The sequence below is a fragment of the Bombus pyrosoma genome, linkage group LG18 (genome assembly GCF_014825855.1).
Source record: "Bombus pyrosoma isolate SC7728 linkage group LG18, ASM1482585v1, whole genome shotgun sequence".
Taxonomy (NCBI): domain Eukaryota; kingdom Metazoa; phylum Arthropoda; class Insecta; order Hymenoptera; family Apidae; genus Bombus; species Bombus pyrosoma.
In genome coordinates this window covers 287,014-301,265 of record NC_057787.1, presented here as the reverse complement: position 1 = coordinate 301,265, position 14,252 = coordinate 287,014, and the positions used below count along the sequence as shown (strand labels likewise).

General features: G+C 45.7%; 1 protein-coding gene across 7 annotated transcripts in view; it reads right to left on the bottom strand.

The window, feature by feature from the left end:
* The window catches only part of LOC122577264, a 272,438-nt gene that overhangs the window by 54,297 nt on the left and 203,889 nt on the right, over nucleotides 1-14,252 (bottom strand). For all 7 annotated transcript variants that reach the window (XR_006320184.1, XM_043748459.1, XM_043748461.1 and 4 more), the window contains 3 exons: nucleotides 9,671-9,809; nucleotides 7,405-7,469; nucleotides 1,778-2,029 (listed from right to left, as the gene is read on the bottom strand). Coding sequence is in view for 6 of the 7 variants with exons in the window: in XM_043748459.1 (XP_043604394.1) it covers nucleotides 1,778-2,029; nucleotides 7,405-7,469; nucleotides 9,671-9,809 (456 nt within the window). In the remaining variant the exon portion in view is untranslated. The remainder of the gene's footprint in view (nucleotides 1-1,777; nucleotides 2,030-7,404; nucleotides 7,470-9,670; nucleotides 9,810-14,252) is intronic.

The window sequence follows — 14,252 nt, the reverse complement described above, 5'->3', positions numbered from 1 at the left end:
CCGGCAGCTGGCACCCGGTCGATCGCGCGCCGAATTTTCCAAAGTTAAATCGATACGCGATACCCTATGCTTTGTGCAGCGTGGCGATCACATTTTGCAAAATACGCTCCTCTTACTCGTACATCGTTGTTCTTCGATGTTTTCCCAGAGTATTATACGTGTATGGACAAAAGATTCGAATGATTTGTAGAATTTCGTTTAGATTCCCTGTCGCAACAACTGCTCCAACTGTCTCGGAGAAAATCGGGACATCGAATCATTGACATTTCGCAGGCGTGTCACCGGCAAACTTTTTGGCCAACTGCTGAGAAAGACAGCGAGCTGTGAAACTTTTCTTCTTTGTTACTTGGTTCGTTCGTTCGTTCGTACGTTCGTCCATTAAGATTGCGCGTCACTTTAGCTGCAAAAACGACGAAAGCCCTTGGAAAATAGGGAAACTGTTCGCGCCTGCCTCTCGATCGAGAACTCCTGCTGCGTTCAATCCGCCACGGAAGTTTAACGAAGTCCAAACGGAGCAAAACGAGTCGGTGGTTTTGCGAGCGGGGACCTTCGTTAGGAAGTGAAAGGGATGATTCTCAGCTCGTTCAGCCATTTAACCCTGCACCACGTTCTACTCCAACGACGTACAGGTTCTTTCATAAAAGGCATTTTTTGTTCAAAATATCCTGTATTTTCGTATTTCGAGAAATAGCTTCTTCGACCGATAGCTTCATCTTATTTCTCTGCGTTTCGTTATTTCGAAATGTTCGTAAGTATTCGTTCCGAATCCTCCTTCGAATCAGGAGCGTCCTTAAAACATTAATATATCAAGGACGACACGTAAACGTCGTGGTTTCCGAATCGTTCTCCAGCCATCTCCGATAAGAGGGACGTGACAGGTTCGACATGGCGGCGACTTATCGTTTTTCCTGGCCGTCCTTCCGTTTAATTTTCCACCGCAGAAATCGTTAGCTCGACAAACCCCTTATCGGATGTGCGTCTAATGGCAAACGTTCGCTCCCTCCTACGGAAATCGAGCTCTCCCTCGTGTCGGGCCGCGACTAACGAATGCACGGACGAAAATCACATCTAATCGTTGCCCGACCCCTGACCCTTTGAACCATTAATCGAGCGTACGGCCTGGAGGAGACTTTGTCGAAAGTTTGGAGTGTCTGTCGCCGAACGTGCTCCCCAAATTATGGTTTCTTAAGTGTGACGATTTCGAACGGGGTAGGACTATAAATGTCGTTAACCCTCCGAGTCATTTCGTATTCATCTCTAACGTTATAATATCCAACATGAATATCGTCGAGGGCTCATTCGATTCCCATGAATCCATCGATACAGTGGAAAAGATTAACCGCGAGTCGCAATGCTTCAATTGCGAAATCGCCGTTAGAACTGTAATAAACGTGCCGTTCGCGGGCTAAACTGTCAACTCCACTTTCCGAAATATTCTAAATTTTAATGCCACATCGCTTAATTTATACACCCCATCTTATATAATTTCCTGCAAACAAACGATTCGAATAATGATATAACAAGTCATTAAAAGTGTAACGAATTGTTCGTCCTTTCGTCCGTCTCTTTATCGAAAATACCTTGTACGAATTTTTAATGTCAAATAGAAGAAACCCGGCACGATTTGCGTATTTTTCGCTTTCTCGCGCGTTTTTCCTTTCTTACATATACTGCGCATCGGCACATAAATAAAGTACGATAATGATAATAACATAAATAGATGAACGAGCGAAACGAGGTACTTTAAGATAGAGAAATCTTAAGAAAAAAAGCTTACCTGCGCTCTCGGAAGCAGATATATCGGGACACGCCTGGTATCTGAACAACAATCTACTATCGTCGGTGCAGGTGTCGACGTTGCTGACGGGTACCGAGCAAGTTCCGTGGCCGCGGTTATAGGAGAAGGTCATGGGTCCTCGAAAAGGGCACGGCACAGGTGTAGCCTCCTCCCGGAACATCGAATAGAGCAGGGCATCTCCCGTGATGTATGAGCACAGTGATGACAATGAATTTCTGCTGTGACAGTAAGCTGAAACAATCGATGGGAACGCTTCAATTTCAACTTCGTATTAAGCAGCCTAGATTCATCCACGTTCATCTAGGAAAGTAATAATATCAACGAAGAATTTTCGATCCTATCGCTTATTTCGAAATTGCACTTACATTATCGACCGTTCGTTATTCTTACTGTAACGGAAATAGATGTCGATTATTCCACGACAGAACCTTCTTTATTTAAACTCTATATGTTGGAATGGTATTTTAGTCGGTGACCGATTATTTGTACTCCTGTCAATTGAATCGACTTATCTATACATGGACACCCATTATCCGAATGAATAATAATAGACAGCGAGGAACATTTATAAACTCTTATGCACACGGTCTTGCTATAAAGAAAGAACATTACGCTGATATAAATAATTCAGCCTGAGAAAGGAGATGGACGCGAGTTAGATTTTCTTCCAAATACAGAGTTATTCGTTTGAGAAATATTTTGTCATTCGTATTCTCCGCCATTGTATCGTATACTCTGACTAGGGAACTACATCTTGTCGTGCAATTCGTAACTATCTATAAATTATCGTTCGCGCAGTTGCGCAACAATTCCAAGCAACATCTTATCGTGGCACACGAATGTGACACGCGCACACTAGGATGCATTAACTTTCGTCGAACAGCTATAAGTTTTTTCCATGTACAGGCCGAGGTTGACAGGAAGTCGGGCCTCGTGGGAAGGGCAAATGGCGCGGGGGGGGTGTGTACGAGGTAAGCAGACGATGACGAATCTTCTTGAGTAGGAAGTTCATAGGCGGCAGTAACTTTAACCAAGGATATTCTCCGCGATTTCTTTCTCCTCGGCTGGAAAAGTGGCGAGACGCTAGGCGTTGGGACTCGGACAACTTTTCCACGCGCAGGTGTTGCCATAGTTTGAGAAAAGTAGAACGGCCATCGACGTTTTTTCCTCTGACGACGCTTAGATAATAAATCTGCTTCTTTCGGACAGTCGTACCAGACACTTTGTTATTCACCGAGCGCGAATCAGTTGTTTCGATCGACCATGCGTAACATGGTACACGTTCACCGAGAAAGCGAAACACGGGCAATGGGAAAGGCAGGGAAAGCTTTTCCTTGGCAAAAGTTATCCGCGAGGGTTAAATATCGCCAAATCGTTGTCAATGATCGTTTCAGCGTCTGTCTTCTCTCCTCGCTTTGACGTCGTTTATCTTGGAATCCGCTCGCGTTTCGTCTTTACGGTGGTTGACGGTACGACGGCATCGGATTGTATTTTCAAGAGTCATATCGTAAGTTTCTATCAACGTGATTCGAATAGCGACTTTCCGGCTATTTCGTACGTTCGTTTTCCGTTTACTTCACGATAACCGGAAATTTAGTGTAAAGAATTTCCAGCATCGTTTCGCGCGTATACGCGACGCGACGAAGCTTCTACCGGTGCGCGAGAAAAGTTATTCGAACAAAGGAATATTTATTTACACGAACAGCTGTGCGAACTATCATCGAGAAAAGGGGATAGGAAATGAAAAGAGCGAAGAAGAAAAGAGAAAGGAAAGCGAGCAAGTTGATGGGAAGAAGGTAGGCAGATGTAATTTTCAAAGCGTGGAAATGGAAAAAGTGCAATGTCGTGTCCTTCCCCCGTTTCCAAGTTTCCCTCGCTATTTTTCCCGTTGGCTCATTTATTTATTTATTCTCGCGTGAATGTTGGCTTCGTATCATCCTTTTGTTTCTGTGCTCGGCCCGGCCCGGCCAGGCCGGCTTTTCAAATTTTCATTGTCATTTATTCGTTATTAGGACTGACTTCCTGTGCCAACCCTGCTGCGTCGCGCCACGCGCCCCACGAAATTGCGTCCAACTGTCGTTTCAACATAATTAATTTGCCCTTCCGAAAGTATGTCCCACTGATTAATTAGTCGCGCTTTATTTTCGTCAGTCACGAATGACGAACCCGAACGTGTAGAGTATCGCGGAAGAGGGTGGCGTTAGCGAAATTAAAATGAATTCGATCAGCCTCTCCCATCGCTCCAATTTCCACACCTTCGCGGAGAATTCGCCTATCGAAAAATGTTCGGTCGATAAAGTTTTCTGCAGATTTACAGTTTAATAGGATTTTCGATTAAGCAACGTCGGACTCCGTGCCTCCTCGAATCGGTCATACGCGAGCGAAATAATTCGAGAATTATAAGGCGGCAAAGGGCGCAATCTCGTGTTTCGTCCGGCGAATAAGTTAAAGTCCGGATTCTTCTTTATCCGGTCGCGCTCGCGGTCAATTAAATTTAAAGCGCGCTTTCCGCCGCTGGCGGTAATTCCGTCTCTTAAACTTTCCGACGAACCGGCTGCCAGCGAACGCTGACGAACCGAGTGCTTGTTAAAATCTTTCCTCCGTTCGGTGGACTGTGGCGCGAGCGAACGCCAACTTACGTCGTTTTTATTTGGCGGCCGCGTATGTGTAGTTAATGAACGGGGGCGGAACGCGGGACAGGAAAGTTAATTTTTCTAACGAACGGCAGGGGACGGTAGCCGGAGGAAAATAGGCCACGCTCTTTGTATAATCCTTCTTCTTTTGCTTCTTTTTCTCTTCTTTATCGGAACGATGTCATATTCCTTTCAAAAACTTCACCGCTACTCTCTAGAATCGAGAGGTAGGTCGAAATGGAGGGAGTAACAATCGCGCGAGTTTTCAAAACCGCACGCGAACTCCTTCGGGGTAGATATTGTTCCCGACACACCGTGATCCGTCCTACTTTCGTCCCAAGATTCCACAAACGTAATCAGACTTTTCGAGTTGTGGAGAACGTCCGCAGCTGGGCAAATAAGCGAATGATCGATAACGAACCAGCTACCAGAATCGTATTTCGTTCCGAACGTCGTGGCGCCTCTCGGATGTATCAGAACGATCGAGAAACTTCCGAGTTTCCATTCGTTTAGTTGCCCGAAGCGTGACGTGCCTTTTCCTCGGTTCACCTCGTCGTTGTCTAACTCTCTTCCTGATTTTTCTCCTTTTCTATTCCACAAAACGACCCACATTTTCCCGCCAGTTGTCGGTCCGAATGCAGCCTGCAGGCAACGGTATCTCCGGTGTGACACTATGCAGATTAAAATCCGATAAAAAAAAAAAAAGAGAGAGAGCGATGGAGGGTGGACGAGAGTGAGAGAGAAAGAGGGGCCCGAGGGACTTTGACAAATCGTCGAAAAATGCGAACGCGAAACAGCAGGGGGGCGGTACCGGAGGTCGGTGTTCTTCTTTTTTAACCTGTATATAACGGATCCACCCTCTTCTTTCCTCTTCAGGTTGGCCCGAGTGCCAAACTCCACCTGTCTCGCATTGTTGTCTCTCCCCCCCCCTCTCTCTCTCTCTCTCTCGAGTCTCGCTTGCCTCTATATAGGTCGTTTCAGATTCGTTTATCCGTTTTAAGAGTCAGGTAATCACGAGTCGGTATTTTGCGATCGTTGACAATGGTCGACGTTAGAGGTTCGAGTGATCAGAGGAGTGGAAAAATATCCAAGTTTTCGAATGGGTGAATCTCGGTGGAGGAACTTGTAGGAATTCATAATCTTTGGACAAGCTGGTGAACCCGGTCAACTTACGGTTAGAACGAAAGTTAATAATTCCCAAGGGATCTATGGCGATTATCGAACTTTCCGAGATCTTGTTCCGAGCGTACGAACCTATTAAAACGATTCGCAATTTGTGAAAAAAAAAAGGAATCTCTGTGGTGAATAAAATACGTTGAACGTTAGATTTATTATTTATAGATCTGTGCAACGTTGATCCAAGTAACGTAACGTGCTTGTGTTTAAAAAAACGAGTAGAAATTGAGACAACCCGAAACGTTTACATATTTGCCAAGGTAAAAACACGTGAAAATTAAAAATTTAAAGACAAACCATCGGGGATTATTATAAATTAAACGAGAATCATCTCCGTTGCCGAATGGTTGAGGTTTTCTCGTTTGAACGAGCCAGTACCTACGCGACCGTGCACACGCTTTTCATCCACGCCTAACCCATTTTTTATCCGGATCCATATTTACTACCCTGGTCTCGTGAGCCCCTCCACCGCTCCGGCCGGCTCGTTTCCCCTGTCCGCGAAGCGCATCACTTACGACCACAGTCGGAGGATCAAAGTGTCGTTAGCGGGTTTGAAAAAAAGAGGCTGCCATCGTCTATGAGCTACGTTGGGGCGAATAGAATTATCAGGAAACTTCGTTGCGCGATCCTAGGTAAAAGCGCCTTTCGAGCGAGCACACCGCTTCAAAGCGGACCCTGACTGGTTCGAGATTCAACGACTTTCATGAAAATCCTTCGTACCACCGCGCGAAATTTTGAGCGTGTACCGCGACTTTGCAAGCACTTTGAGTCCGCAAACAACAGGACGCTGATATATCTTCTCTGGTCGGTGCATGAAATCTACAAATTGGAACAAATTAGAAATTTGAAAGTTCGTAGGACTCGAGTTCCAAGTATCCTTTTCGCTTAAATATATCCCCATAAATGATAAATTACAGGAAGAAAGCTTCGGCTTCGGGTATCCGAGTACAAATAGGAAAAATAGCCAGCAAAGATATTCAGAACGTTTCTCGGTTCTGCCTCGGTTTCCCATTTACCTTGGACTCGACGCGAAACATAGACGCCTTAGACGAATAGACCGCGCAAGCCACGAGATACCAGTCGCGTTAATGGAAAGCAAAGCGTTGGGAACGCGACAGAGAACCGGAGGTAGCCCACAGCGAATGCCATGTTTCGGTGCCGAGCAGCGGAACCGATGTCGCGCAATAATCTGCAACGATCTACATAACGATCCTCGATAAATATCCGGCAACGAGAACCATTATCACGTCCCAGAAACTTCGCTATCCATTCGGTTGTCGGTGTATTAACGAGACACAGGGCTGATTGCACAATAGAATCCGGCAAAGTGCTCTCGATTTCTTTTCCATCGTAAACGAGGTTCAGCGGCCCCCGGCTCGGAATTAGCAGAACCATCGGCCCGGTGTTTCGTTCCGTCTCTTATGTCGTCGTTTCTCTCCTTCCTATCGTCATTCTGCCGTTTGCACAACGAACGAAAGTCGTTAAGTTCTTCCCCGAGAATTGTTCCGGCAACTACGCCTTGCTATCCGCTTCTCACCCCCTTCGTTGTCCACCTTCTCGTCATCTTCGAGCTTTTAATTACCGATCGGCATTCTAATTAATGAATGGATTCGCCCGGGGCACCGGGCAAATCGTTATCGATCGTGCGAAACAACGGCTATTAGGAGGTCGCTGAGAACGAAGACAACGACGGCCAGGCGGAGGAAGACAGCGGAGGACCCCGGACAACGAGTACCGCCGAAGAAAACGGAGAGAGGGGAATGGCATCTTCCAATGTTCTTTGAGAATTGTACTTACTTTCTTTGTACTGGAGAACGTTCGAGTGCTTCTCGTGAATGACGACGCAACGGTAGCAGGATTTTCTGTAACAGAACGGAAACGGGGTTTTCTCTTATTCAAGCCTTTCATTCGATATCGCTCGCTGGAATTAGAACGCTTTCCCCTATTCCCGATTCTTTTCTCCCTCCCCGCCCCCATCCCCCTTCCACCACCCGTTATTCCTTGTTTTCTCTTTCGTTTCTCGTTAGGCGACGACGCGAACTCATCCTCGAGATTAACGGAGGACTCGGCCATCTTAATGAGAACCGCCGCCTCGACGAGCTTCGAAATTCGCGAGATCGAACCGAACAATTGACCGAATTAACGCGACCTCGTGGCCAATGAAATCTCCTTTTCGTCTGTGCGTACTGTTTTCTAGAAAATCCGATTCGTGTAATCGCGTATCGTAACAAGAACTTTTTACAGGAAATTAACCGCGCCCCCTTTTTAACGGCGTAAGCTATAGGAAAAGTTTTTATTTCGTACTGTCTTCGATTAGAAAAATTCATTCGATAACCGTTCTTCCGCGCCGTGTAACTTTTATTAAAGAAATTTCCTCCAGGATTCTAACTTTTGCGGTTGCTCTTATGATACCTGCACGACTATCTTCTTTTACGACAGGTTTTACTTCTTTCGCTGTCGTTAACCATTCCCTACTTTCAAAAAAGGTATGTTCCATACATACGAATAAAGTACCGCGGAATTTTTCTTCTTTATATCTTGGAAAAAAGCTAACATTTAATTTGACGTGTAGATTAAAAGTACGATAGTACAAGTTTTCCTGATTTCCTGATTTTTATCTTAATTATTGGTTGAAATGACGTGTTCCAACATAAGATAGCTGAAAAGCGGAACAATTTGTCCGACCTCTCCCTCCCCTCCCCCAAAATATAAGCCTTTCAGCATTAGATGGCAAGTCCATAAAATTTTGCGAAGAAATTAGCGTCACACGTAATACCAGTACGCTGTCGATCAATCTCTGTATCTCAACTAATCTTTACCAAAATTATTCCTTTCGTTGACCTCTACTAGTACGTATCAGTAGACGTATTGTTTCGCTCTCTCGTCAATTTTGAAGACATCGTTCGTCATAATGTTAAAAAGTCGCTTGTCCTGATGCTCGTACCTTTACTAAAGCTTCACAAAGCTTTGTCAAAACCTGTTAGCTATTTTTAAAGCACTCGTACGTTTGGATCTAACAAGTTGCTTTCATTTTCAACCATGTCGTGTAAAAATACTATGTACTTCTTGGTCTTATAAAGTGACACGACAATCAGAAAACCCGAGACGTATTTCATGATGTTCGTATGGAAAGCAAAAGATGCGACTTGTCGTATCTTCTCCCCGTGCTCTTCGTATTCGAAACGAAACCGCGATTGCCGTTTAAACTTCACCGAATCAACCGGAAACCACGATACCTCAGTCCCAGCGCCATTTCCGCGTTTTTTTTTTTCTTTTATCTCGCTCGACGCCATATCGATCGGACACTTTGCAGGCGAGCCCGATAGAAATCTCTAGGAAAACTTCGGTCAGCTCGTGTGACACGAACATTACGCGGCGAATCGACGCGGTTCCTCCCTCTTTCCTCCGCTCGCGTGTACCTCTCTTGCGAAGAAACAACTGCAACCCCCTCTGGTAATACCGCTTTTAATCCCCTTCTGGCTCGGGGGCGAAACTCGCTTCCAATCGTATTGCCTCGAATCCGTACGTCGCGTCGCCTCTTTCTAACGAGTTGACATTCCACGAAACTTTCGTTTCTGGATTTAACTTCTCGTTTCGTGATTTTCGACGAGATTCGGAGGATGATTGGCCTTCCGCGTTCCGAATTTACCTTTGACGTGATCCGATACCAGGAAACGCTATCGCTTCTAGTACTAGGATATTATTGCACAAGCAGAGTAGCGTTAACAGTGAAACTTTTATAATAATATTCGTTCAAATTTCATAAATTTTAGATAAAAAATAAATTGGAACAGAAGCTCGATTGTCCGTCCTAATCGCAGCACACGCTGTTTGAGTAAACGAGGCTGTTTGAGCTATTTTATAAAAATTAATATCGAACAGGAAGGATAAGGATGTTTTAATAAAAATGCGACAATTTGCAATGGAAGATCACAACTAATAATCTCTAGCTCCCTAATGTATTGTGCAATAATATTAATCGCGAAATTATTGTACAAGAGAGTACAGATATCATGAAACCAATAAATTTTACAAGGTACAAAGCAAAATAGCGTGTACTCACTGATCAACCAGGAGAAACTTGTCGCCCTCGTTGTGCAGGCACCTACCCTTGCTGGACAATTCATTCCTGGAGATGGCGATCGGCTGTCTGACTCCGCTTTGAAACCAGGTGCCTTCCCATTTCAGTGGAAACGTGCATTCTGAAACAAATATCGCCAAACATCCACGTGAACAGACTCGATCGGTCGACGCCATCTGCGAAAAATGTCATATCGCGGCGTGTCCATTTCTGGACGCAATCTTCGTTCGAGGCCGCGTCGCCGTCGAACGCGATACGTTCTCCTCGCCGAACGAAGAAGAGACAACGTAATATTCTCGTGAAAGTAATACGAGACAAATCGCGGCGATGTTCGAAGACAAAAGGGCCAAGAACCGTGGAGACGGCGATGATACGCCGACGAAAGTAAGGGTTGAACGGAGCGCGGTAACGGCAAGGGCGCATAACCATGGCGCCGAGATGGGAATTCCCCGGACGGGATAATCCTAGGGGCGAAGCGAATTTCCGGAAACTACAGCCATAGCACGGAAGGGATACATCCAGCCGAGTTATCGACGATAATCGAAACCCGGCGATGTCCCTCGTGCATCGTTCCTTTCTCTCCGCGCTACCAACCCCTCGGCGAACACCTGACTGTGCACACGCAGCGAAAGCGATCCATTTTTGCGACAATGCGATGTATCGCTTTCTTTCGTTCGGCCGATAGATTCGTTCTCCTAAGTGCGCAATTAGTTTATTGGATTACAGCTGGTCGAATAATTTTCGATAGTGTGGGAAGGCCACACGGCGAGAACATTATAGGGAAAAGTAATAGAATTATTCGAGTCAAGCCATTTTAGCGATTGACTTTCCTTCTAATTTGTTCAATTGGATTATGAACAATTTTTAAACGATCCGTACTTGAAAACAGATTATCCGACTCAATGGCGTCGATGGCCTGATAAATAGGGAAATGTATCGCGTAAAACATCGTTTTCTATGGGAATAGAACTTTTACTCGTGGAAAAGAGACGGGCACTTTTGCTCAATCGATGTTAATTTATAATGTCTCTTGCACTTAATTGAAGTCGATATACGCGAACGAACGAAAAACAATTAACATTGTTTAATCGTTGGAGAAGGGGTGCGTAGGCAAGAGATTGGTTGCAACACATCCAATTTTAAAATCGCTATTCTACGACAGACAAGAAGTGTGATTTATCGTGCTGTTCACCCCTTCGTATACTAAGAGGAGAACGCATACAGAGAGCATAGCAGCTACGTATGTAATCCTATTTCCAATTTCCACCTGGTAATTCCAGAGTCGAACGCAATTTGTAAATCGCATGGTATAATACGACGATAGTTCCACTTGCTACTCCAAGCGGCTAACAATAAGAAAGAAAGAAAGAAAGAAAGAAAGAATGAGATTGTAGAGCAGTGTCGCGTGACCGAATGACGTCTGGTAAAAAGTAGACAAGTCTCGACAACTGATAAATAAGTCAATCCTTCTTACTCGTTGAACCTCGCTTTGGCTCCCTCTCTCTCTCTCTCTCGCTCTCTCTCTCTCTATAGGAGCAACACAACGATGCAATTGCCGTGATAGTAAAAAGGAAACGACAGGGTAAATAAACAAAACGTAGAGACGGGCTTTTCGTTGCGCGATTCTTAATGAGGGGTTAATTAAATCTCATTCCGGGCCTGAACGAGGGAGAGCGGGAAAAATATTATTCCAGGGAGGGTCGCGGAACGAAAGTAACGGGCGAGTAGGAGCGACGTTTTCCAGTCGTGTCTTCGAGTAAAAGCTTCGTAAATAAAAGCTGTTATTGTCGTCTGCCGTCAGCGTGTCGGAATGTTGATTCATCTAATTGTGGCAATCGTTTTCGCGTCTCTGTTAAGATCGAGCCTGGCAAGCTCGGAACATCGGAGCAGCGTCACATCGGAGGGAAAATAATCGAATTGGATTCTTCTTTGACGACACGCCTCTTCCTATCGTTCTTCCCCTCCCCCCTCCCTCCCTCGTTCCGTCTTTCTCTTTTCCTTCCTCTGTTCTACCCGTGTGCCGTTTTTTGCTCTTAATAGGACGTTTCGCGACGCGTCTTCGGTCGATAGAACAGATGTCTGGCCGCTTTTAATGTGGAATAAAAAAATTTATTCTCCCCGGAGAGCAGCCACTTTCCCCGGAGGGTTTGATAGAATAATAAAGCGCGAAGGAAGCGTTTTAAGAGTTGCCGCTGTTACACTTATCTGGAAGGGGACGCTCGCTGATATCGACGCCTGTCATTTTCGAAAGCTTTTTTTAACCGACGCGTTCCTTGGAAAACACACTTCCAGCCTTTCGTCACAACCACAGAGTGTCGAATCGTGTCTCTTCTCGCGATGGAAAAACAATTTCACCCCTCGATATACGAAACGCTGTATGAAATGCTCCTGCACATGAAAAATTGAATTCAATTCCTAGAAGAGGGGTGGGACAGACGCATTCGTTAACGGGGATCGTCTGTTTTCTCATTCAAGAAGTTAACTATGACCCTTAAATAAGCAACGATAGCGTGGCCGTAACTCAGCGACCGCAAAGTGTCGTACTTCTTCGGCTGTCACCGTTTCATCCGCCAAAGAATTAAACCGTAAAGAAAAACGAAAAGCTGGCTGCCGACATTTACGTGCAATCCCAAGTTCTTATCGCTAACGGTATCGGCGAGGCGCGGCACCAGGGCAAATAGAGAACGAGAGAGAAAGGGATCGAGGAGATTCGATTTCGCGACAGAGGATGGGTAGGAAAGAGCCACCGCGAAACATTCGACCGTTTTTTCCCCTCTCGTTCCATTCCGATGCTCTGGTAGCTGGTTTCGCCCCTTCTACCCTAGGGGCGAGATTCTCCATCGCGACTGGGCCGCTGCGCCGCGCTGGTGCGAACTGTGATTACGGATTTCGAGTCTCGCCCGCGGATTTTACGAGCCCGCCGTGAATCGCGCGTGGCTCGCGCCTCTCTCTCTCTCTCTCTCTCTCTGTCCTCTCCGCCCTCGAAATCCACCCTCTATCCATCCTCTCCCTTTCTCTCCATGTTCTCTTCTCCTTTCTGTTCCAGGCACGTCGAAAAGCAGCAGAGGCAACCCGCGGCATTCGAACCGCATGAAAATAAATAAATGCCCGAGGGTGGCCGGCGTCGGTGAGATGCGAGGATGAAGGGGTAAAGGGGCGTAGGGGTAGTGGATTCGCTCCAGGGACTCGCCGCCACCACCTGCTATCGATTTCACCCTCGAAACTCAGCCGTGCCGATCTGACGAATCGCTTCTTTTCTGCCGATTTTCTTCCACCTTTTCGCCGATTGTTCGCTTCTTTTCTATTTCCCGTCTGGTTCGATCCTTCGGCCAATGCCAGATATACTCGACGGAGGTTTTGGTCATTCGTCTGGTGGAATTCGAATTTGTCGGAATTAAGGTTGATGCATTTATTCGTACGCAAATATGTTATCCGCCGAGGTTGTGTGCTCGACTATAAAACCTTTCCAATGACAGAATGAAAAGAGGTAGTCACGTCGTAAAAGAGACTCGAGCAAATAAAGGCGATAGCCACGGGGCTTGGTACATTTAGAACCGGGCAAATTGAAATACTACAATCAGCAATCTTCTGCAATGGTTGATTCGGTTACAAGATTTCGTTGTCGGCTAATGCGGAAATGGCTATCGAGATTTAAACATTGTAACGTTGCTCGATATTTACAGATTTCACGATATCCTCTTCTTCATCGATTTCGCGTGCACGATGAAATCCCATTAACGTGTAATTAATGTACGTACATAAAGCCTGCGTTTCACGAAAGTGAAAAAGTCATAGAAAACGTCCAATACAACGCCAAAAACATTTGGAAAATTACGCAACAGGAGATTGGTAGAATCTTTTACTCATTGCTGTGCCATTAAACGACGCACAGGACTTTTAGATGAAACATTCCTCGGTGTTGGAAATTCTTCCGTGTCTCGATTGAAGGTGGAACGAAATTTGAGAAAGATATCGGTCAGTGGCGTAATTACGTCAAACGAAACGAGTGTATGATAAAGGAACCCGCGAACATCCAGCAGCCTTATTTTCCGTTAATGAAACGAGCGTGGCCACGTGTTCGGGAATTGCGGGATGCGCAAAACTACGCAAGGTTTACTCTCACGAACGAGTCGTTACTTCTCCACGACCAGCTTCTTACCGGCGTATCCAGCCCATTCTTCGTACGAACAACGATCCCCGGGTGGCCGTATGTCTCCCCGGAAATGGGCCGCGTTCTCCAATTGGACGATGATAATAAGGATAATAGCGACAAGAATAATAAGGACGATGATTAGAAAAATTGCACGGACGACCCCCTTGGGGTCTACTGTCTACCACGGCGTTTCTTTCTTTGCTTTCGCCTCTTGTTGAACGTTACGCCAATTAAAATTAATTGCCGGGAGGAAGAGTACGCGAGCTGGCTGAAATCGTGTCGTTTTGTTGTAACGCGAAAACGATGCACGTTCGTTAAACATACGGCAAAGAAGACGGTATAGAAGATTCGCCGTGAAAGAAGTTCAGTTCGCTTTCGCGTATAATTGCGAACGTCGGCGAGGTTCAAAAT